At 45.1% G+C, this 18,771-nt stretch overlaps 2 protein-coding genes across 2 annotated transcripts; both read left to right on the top strand.

The window, feature by feature from the left end:
* Positions 1-871: 871 nt before the first annotated feature.
* On the top strand, positions 872-16,238 carry triobpb (TRIO and F-actin binding protein b). Its single transcript, XM_076023600.1, is given in 12 exon segments — positions 872-1,307; positions 5,286-5,342; positions 5,488-5,556; positions 5,643-5,732; positions 6,623-6,732; positions 7,951-8,380; positions 9,886-10,150; positions 10,992-11,103; positions 12,974-13,187; positions 13,190-13,333; positions 13,869-13,955; positions 14,947-16,238. Coding segments are annotated over 12 exon segments (1,746 nt in total). The 5' UTR covers positions 872-1,301; the 3' UTR covers positions 15,109-16,238.
* A 560-nt stretch (positions 16,239-16,798) lies between these two features.
* On the top strand, positions 16,799-18,597 carry ndufa6 (NADH:ubiquinone oxidoreductase subunit A6). The gene is made up of 3 exons (XM_076023598.1): positions 16,799-16,964; positions 17,730-17,845; positions 18,376-18,597. The coding sequence occupies exons 1-3, from the start codon at positions 16,826-16,828 to the stop codon at positions 18,505-18,507; spliced, it is 387 nt and encodes a 128-aa protein (XP_075879713.1). The 5' UTR covers positions 16,799-16,825; the 3' UTR covers positions 18,508-18,597.
* Positions 18,598-18,771: the final 174 nt, after the last annotated feature.

The following is an 18,771-nucleotide window of genomic DNA, read 5'->3' as shown; positions in this document are numbered from 1 at the left end:
CATAAGAATGACTAAGATATTTCAGCTGTGGGCTGCTGGGGCATGTGTAGAAATTCCTCAGCCGAACCCACCTGGGGAGTACTTTTGAGGGTTATTTTTCCTTACTCCTGTTGTCAGGTCCATAGTGAATCGAGTTAAGTTAAAAAGTTCGCAGAAGTGTTCCGCAGCGTTGGAAAGCTCCTGACATTTGTGCGCTGGGATTGGAAGATCACAACAAAACACACAGGGGTGGAGCAACCCCGTGGCTGGGGGGGGACAATTTGACAAAAAGCCATAGACTACCTACCACACGACAGCATCTCAAGTCATATCTTTGTTTACCGATGTACAGAATATTTTTTATTAAACAAATATGTATTAATATATGTATATATTTAATATGTATACCATATTTATGACTTGAGGACTGGCCTGGACAGTAGGAACAAGCTTCTATAGGTTTATTATTAATAATATTAACATTGGTGAAGATTCGCTGTCCTCTAATTTATAGGAATGGTGGCTGGACAAGTCTCAACATTTAATAAATACAAAAAGACAAACTGCAGTACAATTAGAAGTGTAGTAGTGTCTACTTATTGCAAACTCTATGTGCGAGTCATAATAATCTCACCCTGTGGCCAAGGGGGGGCTCTGGCGCTGCTGCCACTGCAGGAACACATCAAAGCACCTTCTAGTTTTCGAATTTTTCTCCGGTGATGTAAGAGAAGACAACTTTTACTTTTACTTCAACCACGCTGGCTCTCTGTCGCATCGTGTTGCTGCCTCTGCTGCTGCTGTTTTCTAAAACGATTTTCGCGGATCCGCCCAGGAAGTGGCAGAGGGAGCGAGGGAGAGAGAGCGAGAGAGAGAGAGAGAGAGAGAGCAGCAATCGCACACAGTCTCACCCAGGAGAGCCGTTGGCCAGCCACCAGAAACTGCAGCAGCTTTATCACACACACAACCCGTCAAGGGTCGCCTGAGACATTTTGATCCGCGTCGATCGGAATGGATGTACTTTCCCCTTAAGAAGCCGGGCTAGGGGAGCGAGCCTGCTCCCTGGACGTTGGCGGTTCTCTTGATTAGATTATAGCGTGGCTATGAATGACGGGAGTTTGTTTAATTCGGCTTGACGCCAGCGGCCAAGTGCTTTTGGCTCGAGGCGAAAAGCAAACCTTATTAGACGAGGTCGCTTGTTGTTTTTATGCTTGTTGCGTGAAGTGACGGACGGCTCTCCTCGTATTTATTATTCTTATTTAAAAAAAAAAAAAAAAAAAAAAAAAACCTTTGGTTATCATTCGCCTCCTCCGGATCCTGTTATCATGACGGTAAGTTGCACCTTGACAGCCTCCTTTCGCCCACCACCACCCGCTGCCATTACTTCCTCCTCAACATCACACAACACACAAAAGTTTTATTTCATGAACTCCAGATTGTGTTTTTTTTTTTTTTTTTTTACCCTTTATGAGCTGCGAACTTTATTGGCCTAGCTTAGTCGTCGCGTACGTAGCTGGAACAGCGTCTTTAAAAGAGAGGGGCTAATTACCGCCAAGTCGTTTCCACTTTGACCACGGAAACTGTGTTTAAAGGCACTTAACTAGCTTCAATTGCTAATTCCTTACGTACGTTTTTGTCTCTGTTCTTCTTCTGTGTGATGCTCGGCGTGGCGCTATCCGGGTTTTGTGCGTAGCCGTGGGACATAAAGCAGCTGCTCAGTTCTTACTGTACTTTTCTTTTCGCAGACAGCTGTCAGCACGAGCTGAGCGCGACAGAAAATGTGTCACCACCGTCGAGACACAATGGCTTTCCCTGTTGCCACCCGTGTTAATCATTATTTACGGCAGGGACGCCGCTGATAAAGCGGAATGGAACAAGTGCAGGTCCAGAGGCCTTTAACAGACAAGGTTCACCTGAGTAGAGTGTAGCGCTGTTGGGGTTGTGACGTCACCGCCCTGCTAACGACAAGGACTTTATTTGACCCCCGGGGGTGACTCCTGAGTCCCGTGAGACCACGTAGCCCAACGGAGGAGCACCGTGCCGACACCTGCTCGGCCTTTCAGTCGGTGGTGGCCCCACCCTGACCTTACCGCGTCCGGCGAGTGAGTGCTCAGGAAACATTTGTGTCAACAGGAAGGGGTGACACACGTCGCAATACGCTCAGAGTTAGGGCACTTTCGGAGATGAGCTCTTCTTACGGTGTCACCAACGGGCAGTTTTCGCAAATCACAGAATTACGAAAACACCAACACGTGATCTTGTAAGGACTGCACTTTCATTTTAGTTGTAATTGGACAAGTGACAGTAAAGGCATTTTCATCCTATTTCCTCTATGCGCTCACATAGTCCCACAGCATATTATGTTAGCATGTTATTGTCATAGCATGTCAATAACATCTGCCATTGGCTCCGTCTTAAATGTGGAATGGTCTCTGTGCTAAATTGTGTTTTGTCCTTAAAACACAAAGTTTTAGAAGTCAGCCCTTGGTCATGTCCTGAAGGCCACTGACGCCTCATTGATACTTCAGCCAGTTTAGTGACCCCGGCCCAGTGGCCGCCATGTCTTTTTACCGCCCCCCCCCTCTTCCAAACATGTAGGAGGTGCAACAAAATGCTGATTATTAACAGGAAGTCGATGTGTAACCGTATTGAACTTATTTAGTTGTTTTCCTCCCCTGAGGCTGTAAACAATAGCTAAATTAATTGCAGATCTATAAAGTTCTTTGGATTGCTAAGTGTGACTTTTCATCCCAGTACTATATAGCGTAGGTGTCAAACTCTGACCCACAGGCCAAATTTGGCCCCCACTGTAATTATATTTCACCCGCGAGGCAATATATAAAATCACTACTCGAGCTGACCCGCCGGTATTATACTGCACAAGTACCGCTAATACCACAAATCCCACAATGCTCTCTCCTGGTATTGGGACGGTCAATCAGGACAGGGCGTTCATTGAAGGACCTTATCATTACTTATTACTTAATTGGTTTATTATTGTTATTTTATTTTAAATGTATTATTAGCCCGTGGGAAAAGGGTCGCTGTTGAAATTTAGATCAGAAGGCTACAAATAAAAAAAGAGGCATAAGATTTTTCTTTAAATTAATTCAATTTTGCGTGTGTCCAACATGAAGTAATTTATTGTATAGTATTAATCTTTGCTTGTTCCATATCCAGGTTGAAGCAAAACTTGTTTGGGTCCATAGGAAAAGGTTCACTGTTATATCTAGAAGAAGATTTTTTTTTTTAATAACTATTTTTGGCCCACGACTTTTTCCGAGTTTGAAATTTTGGGCCCCTCTGTGTATTTGAGTTCGACACCCCCGCTGTATAGTATGTCGCCACTTCATAGTATTGTGATGAAAAGTAAAGGGCTCAAGATGCGTGTTACAGAGGCAGAACTTTATTGCTCATTAAAGTTGCCACAACACCAGCAGCCTCTTGTCATTGCGGCGTTGCTTCCTTCGCACGGCTGCTGCCCGACCTTAAAATTAGGAAGATTAAAGAAAGATCAGACGATCGCGGAAGGAGCCGGCGATCCTTCCTACCGCCTGCAAGAGAAACTGGGTGGCGCTGTGGCTCGACGGGAACCCGAGTGCACGTCGAGGGAGGAGGCGAGGGCGGCCACGGACGAAAGGGAAGGCGGAGGGGGAACAGAACCGGAACGAACGGGGTGTTCAAAAAAAAAAAAAGGAAAGAAAAAAAGATGGAGGTGATGGGAGTGAGACGGCGGTGGGAGAGCTGATGACAGAGGAGGCTACGACGAAACGCAGGAATGCACGTGCTGGCGTAAGAGGGAGATAAGCGGCGGCAGGAATGCGCGGCGGGAAGAGAAGTTGCCTAATCTGAACCTGGAATCATCGCGGCTTGACGAACCGCCCCACCTGACCCGTCACTGCCGGGTCAGGTGGGAGAAAGCGAGAAAGAGTTTCAGCGAGTTTCAGCGGCAGCTCTTGGCTCGTACGCGTTTCAGCGAATGTGTCACGTGCCTGAGTTGATGCTTTAAAGACGGAGGAGAGATCTTCCCCGGTTCTGTATTTCTCTCGCCCCCCCACCAAACACCCTTCCTGACCTCGTGCAGTCAAAATGATCCTCCTCTCCTCTCATGCGCTCACACGTTGTTTCCTGATGTTTTGTTGCACAACACAAGCATTTGTTTCCTTCTTTCTCTTTGTTTATCTGCAGCGTTGGGGCACATGGGAGTAAATGTCTCCTAATGTCTCCTAATAATAATAATGTAATGAATTTTTAAACGTGTTGCACCACTTCTTACTGTGTTGTTTTGCCCTTTTCGAGGAGAATAGAACTTGTAAGTGAAAATATGTCCACTTTTTCGGGGTAGTTCGGATGTTTGGAGTTTTTTTTGTTTGAAAGGTTTCTAGAGCCAAGTCAATTTTACGGGAGAGGATTAGGGCCACAAGAGGAGAGAAAAAAAATTAAGATAGAATTTCCAAAGTTTCCAATTGAAGAATAAAGGTGAAATTTCTAGATTAAAGTTGACATAAAAAAGACAATTTTGTGAATGAAATCGAAATTTTGCATTTAATGTCAACGTGAAGAAAATCAGTAGGTCAAAATGTCGAGAATAAAGTCGAAAGGCTCAGCACGCAAGTCAAGTGGAGTACTTCTGTTTTCGCCAGTTTCCTGATTACTGTGGGTGACCCTTGTGGGATATGCCTGTTTTCGGGAGTTTACTTTTAACTGTGGGTAACAAGGTTAATCCACCATCCGCCCAATGACCTTGCCAATTTCCACTTTACTTGCGTCGACTTTATTCACTAAATTTCACCTTTTTTTTTAACGTTGACTTCATTCACGAAATGTGGTCTTTTTTACGTCAGCCTTCTGCACAAAATTTTGACCTCATTCACGAAATTTCAACTTAAAACTCTAAATGTAAACTTAAAAATTTAGAATGTAAACTTAATGTAAACTTCCTGTAATATTTTTTGACCCTAATCCTTTTTAGTACAATTTGGACTGATTCTAAAACAAATGGCAACTTAATGTATGCCTGTCGCAAGTACAAAAATAAACATTTGCTCGGCTGTTTGCCATTTTCCGGGGGACGCGAGATTCTCCTCTTGCGTAACTTGCTCGCCGTGTTTGCGCCACAACAAGCCCGCGGCGTCGAACCCACTGTCCCCCTTCACCTGCTGCCTTCCTGCTTGCTGCTCTCTGACCTCGATGGGCTCACAACAGCCGAGCGCCACAGAGAAACGTTTCTGTCTCGCATCCTGTATTAAGAAAAAAAAAAAGAAGAAAAGAAAGCAGCTATTAAAAAGGTGCGATCTTTGTCTCTGCAGCCCGACCTGCTGAACTTCAAGAAGGGCTGGATGTCCAAGCTGGACGAAGGCGGAGAGGTAAGACCCAGCAGTCCGAAGCAGTTGTCTACTGCAATCTCATCCAGCAGCTGCTCCGACAATCCAAGTGCATTTCTTGTGACACGATAAAGAAAAACAAGTCATAGTTTTAATTCAGAACGGCATCAATGGCAATTTCTTCCAGTGGAAGAAGCACTGGTTCGTCCTGACCGACGCCGGGCTGAAGTACTACCGAGACTCCAACGCAGAGGAGGTGCGTTCTCGCCCGTCCCCACGCGTCTCGCCTACAGTCCCGACAGATACGAGGCGTCCTTCACTGCTCTGGTCTCTCCCCCGTAGAAAGACGACGTGGACGGCGAGATCGACCTCAAGTCTTGCGTGAACGTGTCCGAGTTTGACGTGGAGAAGAACTACGGCTTCCAAGTACAGGTTAGGCTGTGTTCTGTCCCAGTGGCCATTGTAATTCAGATTAGCGGACTCTTCCCAAATCAGCCAAACAGGAAAATCATGTCTGGATGTTCTGCCCTCTTGTTAAAGGTCCCATATTAACAACAACAACAACAATAAGCCTGCCAGTCAACTCCCCAGAAATGAGAAAAGTTCCTCCTTGCCTGCTTTTGCTTACTCCTATTTTGAGAAAGTGTCTGGTAAAATGCTCATTTTTACAAGGTAGCCCTTTGTGATGTCACCAATGGCACCTATTACCTTATTGATTCCCCTGCAGACTCCTACACATTCCACCCTTTAAGGCCGCACCCTTTTGCTGCCTTGTTTTTCACACATTACAAACATGTGGAACCTCCTAAGTCTTTGCTGGAGGCTGTAAACAGCGGGCTAAATATACCTACTTTCTTTTTTTGATGATTAATTGTGTGAAGCTGCTCCACTGGAGTCTGGGAATGACAAACAAAGACCTGGAAACGGATGCAATCTCCTGGTGTAACGTTTTGCAAACTTGCGATGCTCTCCTGTGATTTTAAGGCTTCTTCTCGGATGTTTCATCAGTCACTGTGATCTTTGCTGAGGGTCCCCACCAAAACAAGTCTCCATAAGCAAACACAGCCCAGCCTTTTCTATTTGAGCTGCTGCCACAGTTTGTCCCTCATCACCTCCGACCAAACATGGCCTCGTTTCTGCTCTACTTTTATTTTGATTTCATTCACGACGTTATCGCGACTCACATCTCTCGAGGCGTCTTCTCCACTTTCCTCTCTCTCTCTGTCTGTCCGTTGTTCTTTATCATCTCCATCTCATCCCGGCCTCCTCCTTAGCTGTTTTACCTTTGTTGTCTCCCCTAACCCGTTTTTCCTCTCTTGCAGACTCGAGAGGCCGTGTTCACGCTGTCCGCCATGACGGCCGGGATCAGACGCAACTGGATCGAGGTTCTAAGGAAGAGCGTGCGGCCCAGCGCCTCTCCAGATCTCACACGGTAACAAGTGCTTCAATGTGAAATAGAGGAAATGGAGGAACTTGACTAAAGTTATTCGGGAATTAAAGCATCTGGTGCCCAGATTCCTGTTTTAGCACTAGCACGCTGCTAATGTATTAAATAAACTGAGTTTTTTTTTTTCTTACAGCAGTGGTTCTCAACTAGTGGACTCTCAGGACCCACATTGTTTTCCTTATCATGAGTTTGTGACCCAAGGTCGCGACCCAAATACAAACGCTAGCCCATTTACTGTCATGTCTAGTAAATGAATTATTGAAATTATCAAATTGAATTGTGTGTCCTGCAAAATAAAGAGACAGTGGATCTACTGGAGCCGGCCATTTCCATTTTTTTTGGGGACTGCCAGGCAATAAGATGTTACTGAGCTGAGATCCACAATTATATTGAAAATGTATTAAATGTAAACTTCCGTTTTAATTGTGAAAATTTGTATTTGGGTCATATCTTGTCTGAAACATGCAACATCAAAGACAAAATACTATTGACTACACTATTGGCAGCCAGTAAGAAATCAGGAGGAAATGGTTTACAGTAGGACCACCCACCATTGATGATTGGATTGACATTGTATATGAAATCTATGTTATGAAGAAGATATCTTATTCTCTCAAAGTTGAAAAGGAAAAATTCTATGGGGTCTGGTCCAAATGGACTGATTGCGTAAAACCAAATTGATCTGATTTCACATGAATGTGCTCGTTTGGTGTTGTACAAACCTGTCCTCCTTTCCCATGCAATACTTGGGTGTTCTGAAGTGGTGCGCTGCCCAGTTCTGTTCTGTTTCGTTATCGTTATTGTGTTCAAGTAAAACAAGTGATTGTCCAGGGGAAAAAAAAAAATCTGCAAAATTAAGGAAAAATGGGAAGGGAAGGGAAACTGCCCTCGAAGCCGTGACCCAGTCAAAAGAGCTCTCACAGAGCCACCAGTTGAGAAACACTGTCTCACAGTAACAGCATTCGTTAGCTTTTCCTGGTGTTTATGTTTCATTTTCTCCGTCAGTGAAATTTGATATTGTTATTTTTAATACGCTATTTGGTCCATTAAAAGTGTATAATTTTTTTAACCGCTCATGAAAAGATTTGCATGTTGCTGATGTGGTTATTGCCAATACAGAGAAGAAAGAAGAAATTTTGAAAGAAAATGTTGCTCAAAAAAAAACAACGTCCTGTATTTTTTTTTTTTGTCCGACCCCTTCAGGCTCCCCGACAGCAGCAGCGACAAGGAGAACTCCCACTCCCGCTTCGCTCCGCCTCCGCATCGACCCTCCGCTCGCCATGCCGCCTCCGACGCCCGGACGGAAGCGGCCAACTCCGCCCCTCACGCTCACCAAAGCCGCCGCTTCGACTACGTGGAGCTCTCCCCGGTCCCCGCGTCGTCTGTCCACAGAGACCCCAGCAGCCAGTCCCAGGACGAGAAGAGCACCAGCCTCCAATGGGAGGCCCTGCTGTCCAGGAAGGGCGGCGGCGGCGGCACGGGGTCCGGCCGGCGGCTGCACGCGGAGGACGAGATCGAGAAGAAGTGGGCGGAGTTCGAGCGCCTGCCGCTGAAGGAGATGAGCTGCAGGCCAACGACGACGAGCGGGCAGCGGGCGGCCGGCCCGTCGGCCAACGAGGCGCTGCAGAGGGAGGTAGTGTGTGGGCTTTGCTCTTTTTTCCTAATTTGCAAAATGAAAAACCAAAGTGCAAATTAACTCTTCATCGACTTGGATGAAGCTCCTTCACCAGCAGATGTTTCCCATCTGTAAAGGTCCAAGGTGTCAAAAATTGGCTTGATTTGTGGTTTTTATATTGGAAAAAGCTTAACATGCCACCCATGAATATGTCAATAAAAGTGTATAGTCGCAGTACAACCAAAGTAATTTGGCTTTCCTAGCACGAGATCAGCTCTCATATATATAAGAATATACATAGAGAAAGAATATTGCTCCTAGTTCCTGGACGGTGGCCTAAATATGAAAGGCTTTCATATAAATTTTACACACTGGACCTTTAAAACCTGCACTTCAATGCAACAAGTAGAAAAGTGATGGGAAGTACTGCTGAGTGTCTTGACTGTCCCTTGCGTGTGTGTGTGTGTGTGTGTGTGTGCACGTGCACGTGTGCGTTTGCTGTGGTTTTTGCATCTTTGTTTTGAAGCTGTTTGCAGTCGCAGTCAACAACGCCATTTGCTAAGTGCGGATTTGCATTTTAACGTGTTGCTGCAACGATGAGACGTGTTGCGTGCACGGACAGAAAGCCAATACACAACCATGAACTAGTTTCCGTGTGTGTGATCTCGCTTTGCGTGTTATTATAACAGGACACAGGCGCTTTTAAACTCGGTCTGGTGCGGCGACGAAACCCGGCAAGGTTTTTTACGATTCTCGCTTGATTAACGTAATTGACCTTATCGATCGATTAACGATTAATTGATAAGCGGCGATTTTTCCTGACAACCCAAATTTCACAATGAAAAATGTGTAAGGAACACATGATTTGACCCTTAAATAATGTTGACTACGCGTGTAAAAAAAGAATTTCAATTAATTGCGACTAATTTAATTTAATCGATTCAATTCTTAATGAATCAATTGGTCGATTAATCGATAAATCGATTAATTGTTAACATCCCTACCGTCAGTTAATTAAGGGGGAAAAAACGTTGTCATTTTAAGGGTGCTATTTTTTTTTGTTTGCCTCGGTAGACCTGAAGGAACAAAACCAAATGGAGTCTCAGCGCCGCCCTAACCTGCACCTCCAGTTCGGCCCCACCGGACCGTAAACCTGCAGGCCAAAGCCGTTTTGCATAGCGTCAAATTCTTCTGTTGCATTCCGGCTTCTTTTCTTTTCTCCTCCTTCTTAGCTCGAGGCTAATCGGGCTTTTGTCCGCAGCAGCGGTTGAGGTCAAAGTTCGTCATTGTGAGAACTTTTGTGAGAGAGTCGCATTGAAACGGAGCCTTGAGGTTTGTGTCCTGCTGCCAGCGCGTCGTCGCTGCCTTTTCCCGAAACGTCCGGCGGCTACCAGACGAGCGAACGGGAAAGAAATCGAGCAGACGCGCGCCATCAGACGCGCGCTAGCTCCAGCCCAGCAGGGACGCCGCGCCGCTGCTCAGTTTCACTTTACCTCCCGCCTTTCCCTCTCGTCCCCCCCCAGGTGGCGTCACTGAAGCAGCAGCTGGAGCAACTGCTGGGGGGGAGGGGGGTGCCGGGGGGAGGAAGAGAGGGAGGAGGCGGAGGAGGAGGAAGCGTGGCGGGCGGCTGCGGGCCCGTCAGCCCCTGCGGCCACAGCCTGGCGGCCATGGAGCGAGCCCACCGGCAGGCGCTGGCCGAGCTGCAGCGGCAGCACGAGCGGCAGGCGGCGGCGCTGGAGGGCGAGAAGGAGCGGCTGCTGCGGGAGGAGGCCGCCGCCACGGCAAGAGGTCAGCTGACACACCGCCACACCCGCCCGCCAGCCAGGGTCCATCTCAGGATCAGAAGCTCTCCTAATGTTTCTGTCATGGTTGGAACACCAGTGCGAGCGAGTTCGTTGACTGAAATCATTATTTTGATTCATATAATTCTGAGATATAAAATATCGAATCTTAGTTGCGCTGCCGTTAAAAGGTTTGGGGTCCTTTCTGCATTGAACTCCATTATAAGCAGCCTCATAATGATTGCATAGCATTCAAGAACATTTATCATCTAACTGGTTATAATGGAGTTCAATGCAGAATTTAGTTGGTGACCAATTCATACGACGATCGTGTATTTGCTTACGTTTTTGCACAATAAAACTAAAAAAGAGAATCGGATGTTCAATAATTGTCTCAAATACGATCTAACCCGAGTCCCCACCCCCGCCCCTCAACTCCCCCCCCCCGGACTGGCCCGCCTGCTCCAAGATGAAACTCAGACGCCACTCTGCCCACCTCAGTTGCAACCAGCGTTTACTTGACTCACTCTTGCCCTCCTGTCATCTCCGACCAGTCGGCCCGGTCGGCCCATTCCCCTCTGACCACAGCGTGCCGTCCTCTGCCAGGGAGCTGCCGCTCGCTGGATGTTTCCTCCTTTCTCTCTCTGTGTAAACCCCAAGAGGAGATGGTTGCGTGTCCAGAAATGCCTCTTCGACATCCGTTTCCGCAACCGCGCAACCGTTGCCTTTCGGCCTCATTCTGATGCCAGTTTTTTTTTTTTAAAACACTTTTACCATGAAATAAATGTGCAAAGAAAAATAAAAGTGCTGCTATCTGAGCCGTGCGGGTGCCTGTGTGTGCGTTTCAGTGATGGAGGCTTTGAAGAAGAAACACAAAGAGGAGCTGGAGAGGGAGGCGGAGAAGGCGGAGAGGCTGAGCGGCGGGGCGTTGGATTCGCACACCCTGAAGGCCCAGCAGCAGTGAGTGGGATTAAAGTTCTGCTCCGTCCAGGCTTGAAAAGAGACGTTGCCGTCCACAGTCACACTAAATGGAACTTGACACCGATAAGTGTGTTAACGGCGGGCAGTTTTCTTTTTTTCTTTTTTTTTTTACAGTTTCACGCCCACTGATGTCTGGCGTTTGACATGTTATTCCGCACTTGGACACCAGGGGGCACCCTGTAGAGAAAGCGGCGCCAGATTATCATTAACACGACCGGTTTTTCGTTTTTTCCGATCAATTTTATTTATTTCCAATTTGTTACGCAAATTAAGTGTGCGAAGCCGAACGCCGTCCTCTGTGCCCTCTGTGACGTCACAAAGGGCCGACTCCCAGAACGGTGTGTTTTTTTTGAAGCGCCCCGAGCAAAGCAGGCTAAAGAAGCGACAAATTAACTTTTTCCTCTTTTTTTTGAATTGATCGGCCGGGCCAGTGACACACACAAAAACTGTTACCGCTTCCAGTCTGAGTATCATGGGGCATCTGACGTTAGCATTTGTTGCACGAGTGGATTCTGCAGACTTCCAGGCCGGGCTCGGCTCTCCGGGGCCAGGCCGTTCCCGCGGCAACCTCTCGGCCGCGGCCAGGCGCTCAAGGAATGCAGGAGAATGTGGCACTGGATTAGCTCTCTTTGTGAAGCTCCCACGAGGTCTTTGTCACCGCCGCCGTCTCAGTGGCCGCCACTGGAACCTACCATTTCCAGGGCTTACCTAAGTTGCCGACTCTGCGTTTTTGCTTTCCCTCCCTCTCTCCGTCCCTCCTGAGCGCGCTCCTCTCGGTTTTTTGTGATTATTGGTTTTGAGCTGCAGAGATACTTTTCCCCTCTAAACCGCAGTAGGAAACGCTCTCCTCCTCGGGACGTGGAATAACATTCAGAGTCGCATCGAGGGCCGTCCGAGGCTCGACGGAGCTTCTTCCGACATCTGTTTTTTGTTTTTCTGACCACGATTGGTTTTAACGTTTCATTCACATTTTTGTGTCACGCAGAGTTAATGCGACAACACCACACTCTCATAACTTCACTGTACTTCGCCGCAGAGGTGGGAAGTAACAGAGTACAAATACTTGGTTACTGTACTTTTACTTTTTTGTTTTATATCCTGCATTTGTACACAAAATTCTGTACTTTCTGCTTCTAACGTTGGAAAAACACGCTCGTTACTCTTGTGTTTAAAATATACAAATCCTGTTCAAAGTAATTCAACTGTTTATTTATAGTTGTTGTTGCTTGAAGTGGGGCTATTTGAACTCTGCTGTTGTGTGGTTCAATGTAAAAGTACTGCTCTGGGGTCAAGTCAGGTCAAGTACTTCATTGATGTCCAAGTTAAGTCACCGCAGGCAGGGGTTTGAAGTGTTTTGAAGTGTAAAACATACAAACAGTAGAGAGAAGACAAACAACACAATACATGGACAACATAACTCTCAGGGTTAGGCAAAAAGACACTATGCACATAGGAATAATATACTCAATTAAAAAAACACTCTGTTTAGTTCTCACTACAGAGGAAAAACATGTCGAAAATAACATTGCTTGTTGTTATTGAAAGTGTCAACATATCACATAGGAAAAAAAAAAACATAGCGTCGAGAATAACAAAGCTTCTCAAAATGATTCAGGTGCTCATCAAGACCTTTGACCTCTGACCTCCAATCAGTTCAAGTGCAGATTATTTTATCACAGTTTTTTGCGAAATTATCAACCAATGTATTGTTTCATCAATGGCAACAAAAAAAACACATCTTTACTTTCTACCACCAGTACATTTCAGGACCTGTACTTTCTCACTTTGGCTTGATTAAAGGAGTAATTTTTTTTATTTTTTTTTGTACCCCTACTTTTCCTGAATGCAGGGAGGAGAGTCGGGCCTTCCAGAGGGAGCTGGCCGGCCTGTCGGAGCGCTACTCCCAGAAGTGCCTGGAGCTGAACCGAGCGGAGCAGAGCAACGGCGAGAGGGAGCGAGAGATCAGCCGCAAGGAGCGCGACATGGAGCAGCTGAGGAAGGAGAACCAGGCGAGTCTGAGCGGGGCACGAAAAAGAACGAGACGAACGTTTTCGCCGCACGTGCTCAAAATGTGTTTGTTTTTTTTCCATTTGATACGATTTGGCAGGACCTGAAAGCCCGTTTGAAAGAGGAGATGGGTCGATCGCAGGCTGCCGTCGGTGATCGGCGCTCGGAGGACGCCAAAGACGGGACGAGCTGCGAGCTACAGGTAGTCGAGCCGACTCTGGACGGGAGAGGAAAACTGCTGATGCAATATGTTCATCGAACTCTAACCCAGTGTTTTTGCACACTTTTTACATCGGACAAAAATCCCGTGGCACACCCCTAAGTATTATAAAATGACACATTTTAGCGCAATAATGACAATATAGTGTCTTAATTTAATTCTGCTCACTCAGTGTGAAGGCTGGGCCTGTTTAGTTGCACACAATGCTGATATCCTGGGAGGAAAATAGGCTTTACATTCCTTTTAAATCACAGTCTCGCCACAGTGGAATGTTCATATTCTTTTTCAGACCAATTAAGTAAAATTGCATCATTTTTCACGGCACGCCTGACATTATCTCACGCTACACGAGTGTCCCACTGCACAGCGGTGGAAAGACGCCGCTATAGCCATCTGACTGATCTGTGAGCATTGATGCCAAGTTTGAACTGAGAAAAACGCATTTGTTGAATTGGGAGCGTCGAGCCTTAACGCACACGTAGCGTGAAGTTCTCAACGAAGGCGTTTGTCTCCGCAGGTCCTCCTCAGGATGAAAGACAACGAGATCGAGTACCTGCACAAGGAGATCGGCTGTCTGAGGAACGAGCTGCAGTTCCTCAACACGGTACTGACGCCGCGGGATTTCTGAGGGGGTCACAGGCACATCTTGGCTTTCGTGAAACCAGAAGGACGCCTGGCAAATAGGGTGACGCGACAAAGTTATTGAGGCGGTCACGGTTTTTGTCGTGGTAAACCCACCGCTGGCCTTGCCGCTGCCAGGAGTGCAACATGCTTCTGCTTAAATATGGCTTTCTACTTTCTTGATAATTCATTGTAGCATCAGCTTTTTACTCTTTGAAATGAATTTCCCCCTCCAACACAACAGAATGATAGAACAACCTATACATTTTAAAATCTCAATTAAAAGTGTATTTGTATTACGTTTGTATGCATTATACACACATGTGCATATGTGTATATATGCAGTTATTTGTATGTCTATATATACATATGCATATAATGTGAGAAAAATGTATATATACCTATGCACATATCTGTATACACATATGAGTGTGTGTGTGTGTGTGTGTGTTATATTTACATATCTATTTTTTTCCAAATTAAAAAAACATGAAGTAGGTATATTTTAACATATCTATTAATATTTAAATTGATATATTGAAATATAGACATACTTTAGGCAACAGAATGATTGAACAACCTCTACATATTAAAACTCAATAAAAATTGTTTTTGCATTATGTATACATACACACATACTGTATATGCATATGTGTGTGCATATGCATATACAGTATGTGTGTATATATACATATGCATATAGGTGCATGTATATATATATATATATATATATATATATAGTTATATATACATATGAATATATGTGTATGAATGTGTGTGTTATATTTAGATTTTTTTATTTTTTTTCCAAATGAAGAAAACACTTCAGAACGCCTTCTGTACTCAAACCAGAGCCTTATTTATGACGCTGTTCTTATGGGAGCTTTGCAGCAAATGCAGCACAACACATAGCAAAGTTCTGTTTACTGGCACTGCTCATCGTACGCTGCCCTCTCTGTCGAACCACCGTGCAGGAGAAGCGGCTGGCCTGCAAGCGGTATGAGGAGATGCGCGAGGAGCTCGGTGGGGTGAAGGACCGCAGCGAGCGAGAGATCCAGAATCTGAAGGAGCACCTGAGGCTGGCCATGGCTGCTCTGCAGGAGGGACAGAATCTGGGCAACAGCCTGGACCACTGAGAGTCCGCGGCAGCTCTGACGGACTGACGGGGCGCAGGGAGCAGCACACAGCAGCCAACAGCCCTGCGTTCGAGTACCCCCGAGAGTGGCCAGCATTAGAGGGTGGCGGAGTTTTAGTCTTAGTTTTTTTTTTTTTTTTTTTTAGATTTTACGGTCCACTTTTCTACGCGCGTAAAACTTCACAGGTGCCTCTACACCACAGCGACTGAATAGCAGAGGAGTTAACTGCTAGATTTGTACGTTTCTGGTTCAGAACAAACTAATAGTGCCTTAGTTTTCAATTCTTAAAGCCAAAGGGCAGCGCAGATTAGCATTTAGCAGGTTTCATCACACTGGGACACATACGATGTTAGAGGAAAAAACAAAAGTGCATTTCTGTTTTATTTTTCTTTAAATTGGTGGCTTTCACTTGCTTTTACTGCTTCTACTGTGTACGCTTTTGGTCTAGAAACTGGAGTATTTGTGGTGTGACTTGTGTTTTTAGTTTTTTTCTATCGGTAAGCAAAAAGTTCATGCTTTTATTTGCGGTTGACTGTATTGCCTCCGTCAAGTTGCACGAGAGCTTCCATCACCTTTGTTTGTCTCCCGTGCGGCTTTTGTTTACTCTGGAAAGGAAAGAAAAGAGAAAAAAAAACGGCCCACGTTTCTTTCGAAATGGGAGCTGATGATTTGCTGTATTTCCGGAACGCTGTGTAAGTACGCGGTTCTGGCTGTTGATGCGGTTTGTGAATATGAACGTTTGGGAAAACATTTTGGGACGAACACAGGACGCGACAGTAACCCTTTCTTTTCACTGACAGGTTGGAATGCCGGCCTTGTGGGCTTGATGCTTCTTGAAGTTGTTGAATGAATGTTGTCCCACAGCATAGATTCCTTCTTGCACCTTTTGGCTGAGCAGAAACTACTTTTTCCCAATACCAATAATATTACCGGCATTGATGTGCCCCCATCACAGTAAACAACACGTTGCATTGATGAGCCATTTTTTTAATGATATAAATTATAATGACTAAGACTTGTGTACTTTTACAAATATTTTTCATATTTAATATACTGTGGAAGCGGCATCTTTTTTTTTTTGTAAATTATGCACATTTTTTAATCAATAATAAAAAAAAGTTGTTGGAAAATGTCCCTTTCATTGAGTTAAAGAATCTTGCATACATCACTTCATTGCACCGGTATTCATTTTCTATTATGCAAAAGTGTTGCAAGATTGTATGAACATATGATCAAATACAACCCAAAATGACAAAGAACAAAGAAAGTCCGAGCTTGTGTCTGGGTATTTATAATATCATAAATAAACATCAAAAGGGAAAAGTAATATATAATCAATAAAAATAAAAAAATAAAACTTTAATAGAGGGAAACAAAACAAAACAAAGAATGGCGTTAGAAAAAAAGATTGCGTAGGAGTTTAGCAGTAGTTTCTTATCCGTATTCCCTACCTCCCTCTGATTCCCTTCACTTCTACGTGTCGAAAATGTCCCTTTTATATTTGCATGCTTCCAAACATTTTTTTTTTAAATCCGTTTTTAGAAGGACGTCATAAGTAGTTGGATTTCAAGTCTCAGTTCGGGGAACCAAAGGCAACAACCGCTCAAAATAAATACAAATAAAGCGCTCCAGCGCCAGTGTCCCACCAGGTGGCACTGTGACGGGAGTGCGACACCAACGAATAAGTGCAACCGGAAACCTCACAACGACAGCAGTCATGGCGTCCTCGTCGGCTGCCAGAGCTGCGGCTACTGCCTCCAAAGTGGTGAAACCCATTCTGAGCAGGGACGTGAACGAGGCTAAACGCAGGGCTCGGGAGCTGTACCGAGCCTGGTACCGAGAAATCCCCAACACAGGTATGTAGCACCGCTGTGGTCGCTCTACCGTGGCGTGAAGCTAAACGTCAAGGTCGTGTCTCCGCGGAGGCTCCCAGTGTAAAGGCAAACATTAGCCGCGAGCTAATATCTCAGTAATCATGCAGCAACACTGTCGCTTCCGCCAACTTCTTATACAGTGATTTAATACCACTGTGCAAGATGACGAATGCAGCAAATGCACGTCATGTGTTTGTGTTTGATATCAGCTGGTCAGTGATACGTTGAACCACCAGCTCAACGCGTAAAGCAGTTGTTATTGTGCAGGATTGTTTTTTGTTTGTCTGTTTTAAAGCCCAATATTTACTGTTTTTAATCTACGAAATAGTTTGTAAGTAGTCCAAGATAAACCTGCAGCTTCGGTTAACGCACGTCTATTGAGACGTTGTATTGCCCAGTGGGGATATGTCAGACGTTTAATAGAAGTTTAGGCTCAACCCAATCGTCTTTAGCATCTACGAGCATAAAATAACTAAATGCAGTTCTGGTAGTCTAACCAAAAGTGCAGGAAACATCCTCAAGTTGGAGGTGCGTGATATTTTGTTACATCCTCTCATACAACACATCCAACCCAATGACCCTCATTGTATTGAAATGACAGACAGATGGATAAATGCCTTGCTTGCTCTATTTTTTTTTTTTTTTTACAAAGGAATACAATACCAGTATTGGTTATATACATATACTGCTAATGCCTTGTTGATGCTGTGCGTCAGTCGGTGACAGTTTACACTTCTGTCTTTGCAGTGGCAATGTTCCAGCTGGACATCACGACGCGGCAGGGCAGAGCCAAAGTGAGGGAGATGTTCGACAAGAACAAGCATGTCACCGACACTCGCGTGATTGACATGCTGGTCATCAAGGTAAAAAACAGACTCAGTTTTCTCATTTGAATCAATTAGCTGTTATTGTTATTATTATTGCTATTATTATGTTCTATCAAAAATCATAGTTTGTTCCTCAGAATCTGTATTTAATTTCTTAGATTTTACTTGGTATCATTATATTGGTGTATTAGTTGTGCGGCAATCTGTTGATATGCTAATTGATGTATGGTTTATTTAGTTTAAAAAATTAATTTACATTTGAGCAACAATGTGGTAGAAAAACTTTGTTTTCCTCGCGGGGCTTTCATGGGAAGATTGCACCACAGTTCCCCTGAGCAGTGCACTGTGCAGAGTATATTTGGAATTGGTCTGATCAGTCAAGCAGTCAATCGTTTTGTAGGTTAATCAGCATTTGCTCATATTAGTGGACGCAGTCGGTCGTGGTAAGCAGAGGTGGTATTTGTTGATGGCCGTGTGTTTCTGTCTGTGTTGGAAGCGCATTGAGGGAAAGAAACGAAATCTTACAGTGGCACATCATTGTCCGCCTCTGTGGCGTCTCTCCCCAGGGCAAAATGGAGCTCCAGGAAACGATCCACGTCTGGAAGCAGAAGACCCACATAATGCGCTATTTCCATGAGAGCGAGGAGCCTCGCGGCACCGACTTCCTGTCCAAATTCTACCATGGTCACAACCCATGAACTGTGTGGCTGTCTGCTGGCCTCTGACCCCGCCCACCTTTGCATGTGACCATGTTCCCGTTTGCTGTAAATACACACCTAACACTCACATACCTATGGTGGTGTCTTTTTATTCAGAGTCAAAAAATTGTTCAGGGCAGATGTTAAAGGGAGAGTTCTATTACTAGAAAACAGTGTTTATAGAAGAATGGCTTTTGATTCTAATGGCTAAATTTCTCCAGACGCTTGCAAATAAGTTTGACAAAGTTGTGACGTAGCTGTCAC

Source organism: Nelusetta ayraudi, unplaced genomic scaffold (assembly GCF_046127955.1).
Source record: "Nelusetta ayraudi isolate G7.1 ecotype Tasmania unplaced genomic scaffold, CSIRO-AGI_Nayr_v1 ptg000016l, whole genome shotgun sequence".
Classification (NCBI taxonomy): domain Eukaryota; kingdom Metazoa; phylum Chordata; class Actinopteri; order Tetraodontiformes; family Monacanthidae; genus Nelusetta; species Nelusetta ayraudi.
Note: the sequence above shows the minus strand (reverse complement) of the source record. Positions and strands in the feature narration are given on the sequence as shown.

What these genes read in the sequence shown, in the direction of transcription:
- ndufa6 (XM_076023598.1), top strand. Translation starts at nt 16,826, where the DNA reads ATGGCGTCCTCGTCGGCTGCCAGAGCTGCGGCTACTGCCTCCAAAGTG. An exon ending in CCGAGAAATCCCCAACACAG is followed by an intron (nt 16,965 to 17,729) that starts GTATGTAGCACC and finishes CTGTCTTTGCAG; the next exon opens with TGGCAATGTTCCAGCTGGAC. An exon ending in TTGACATGCTGGTCATCAAG is followed by an intron (nt 17,846 to 18,375) that starts GTAAAAAACAGA and finishes GTCTCTCCCCAG; the next exon opens with GGCAAAATGGAGCTCCAGGA.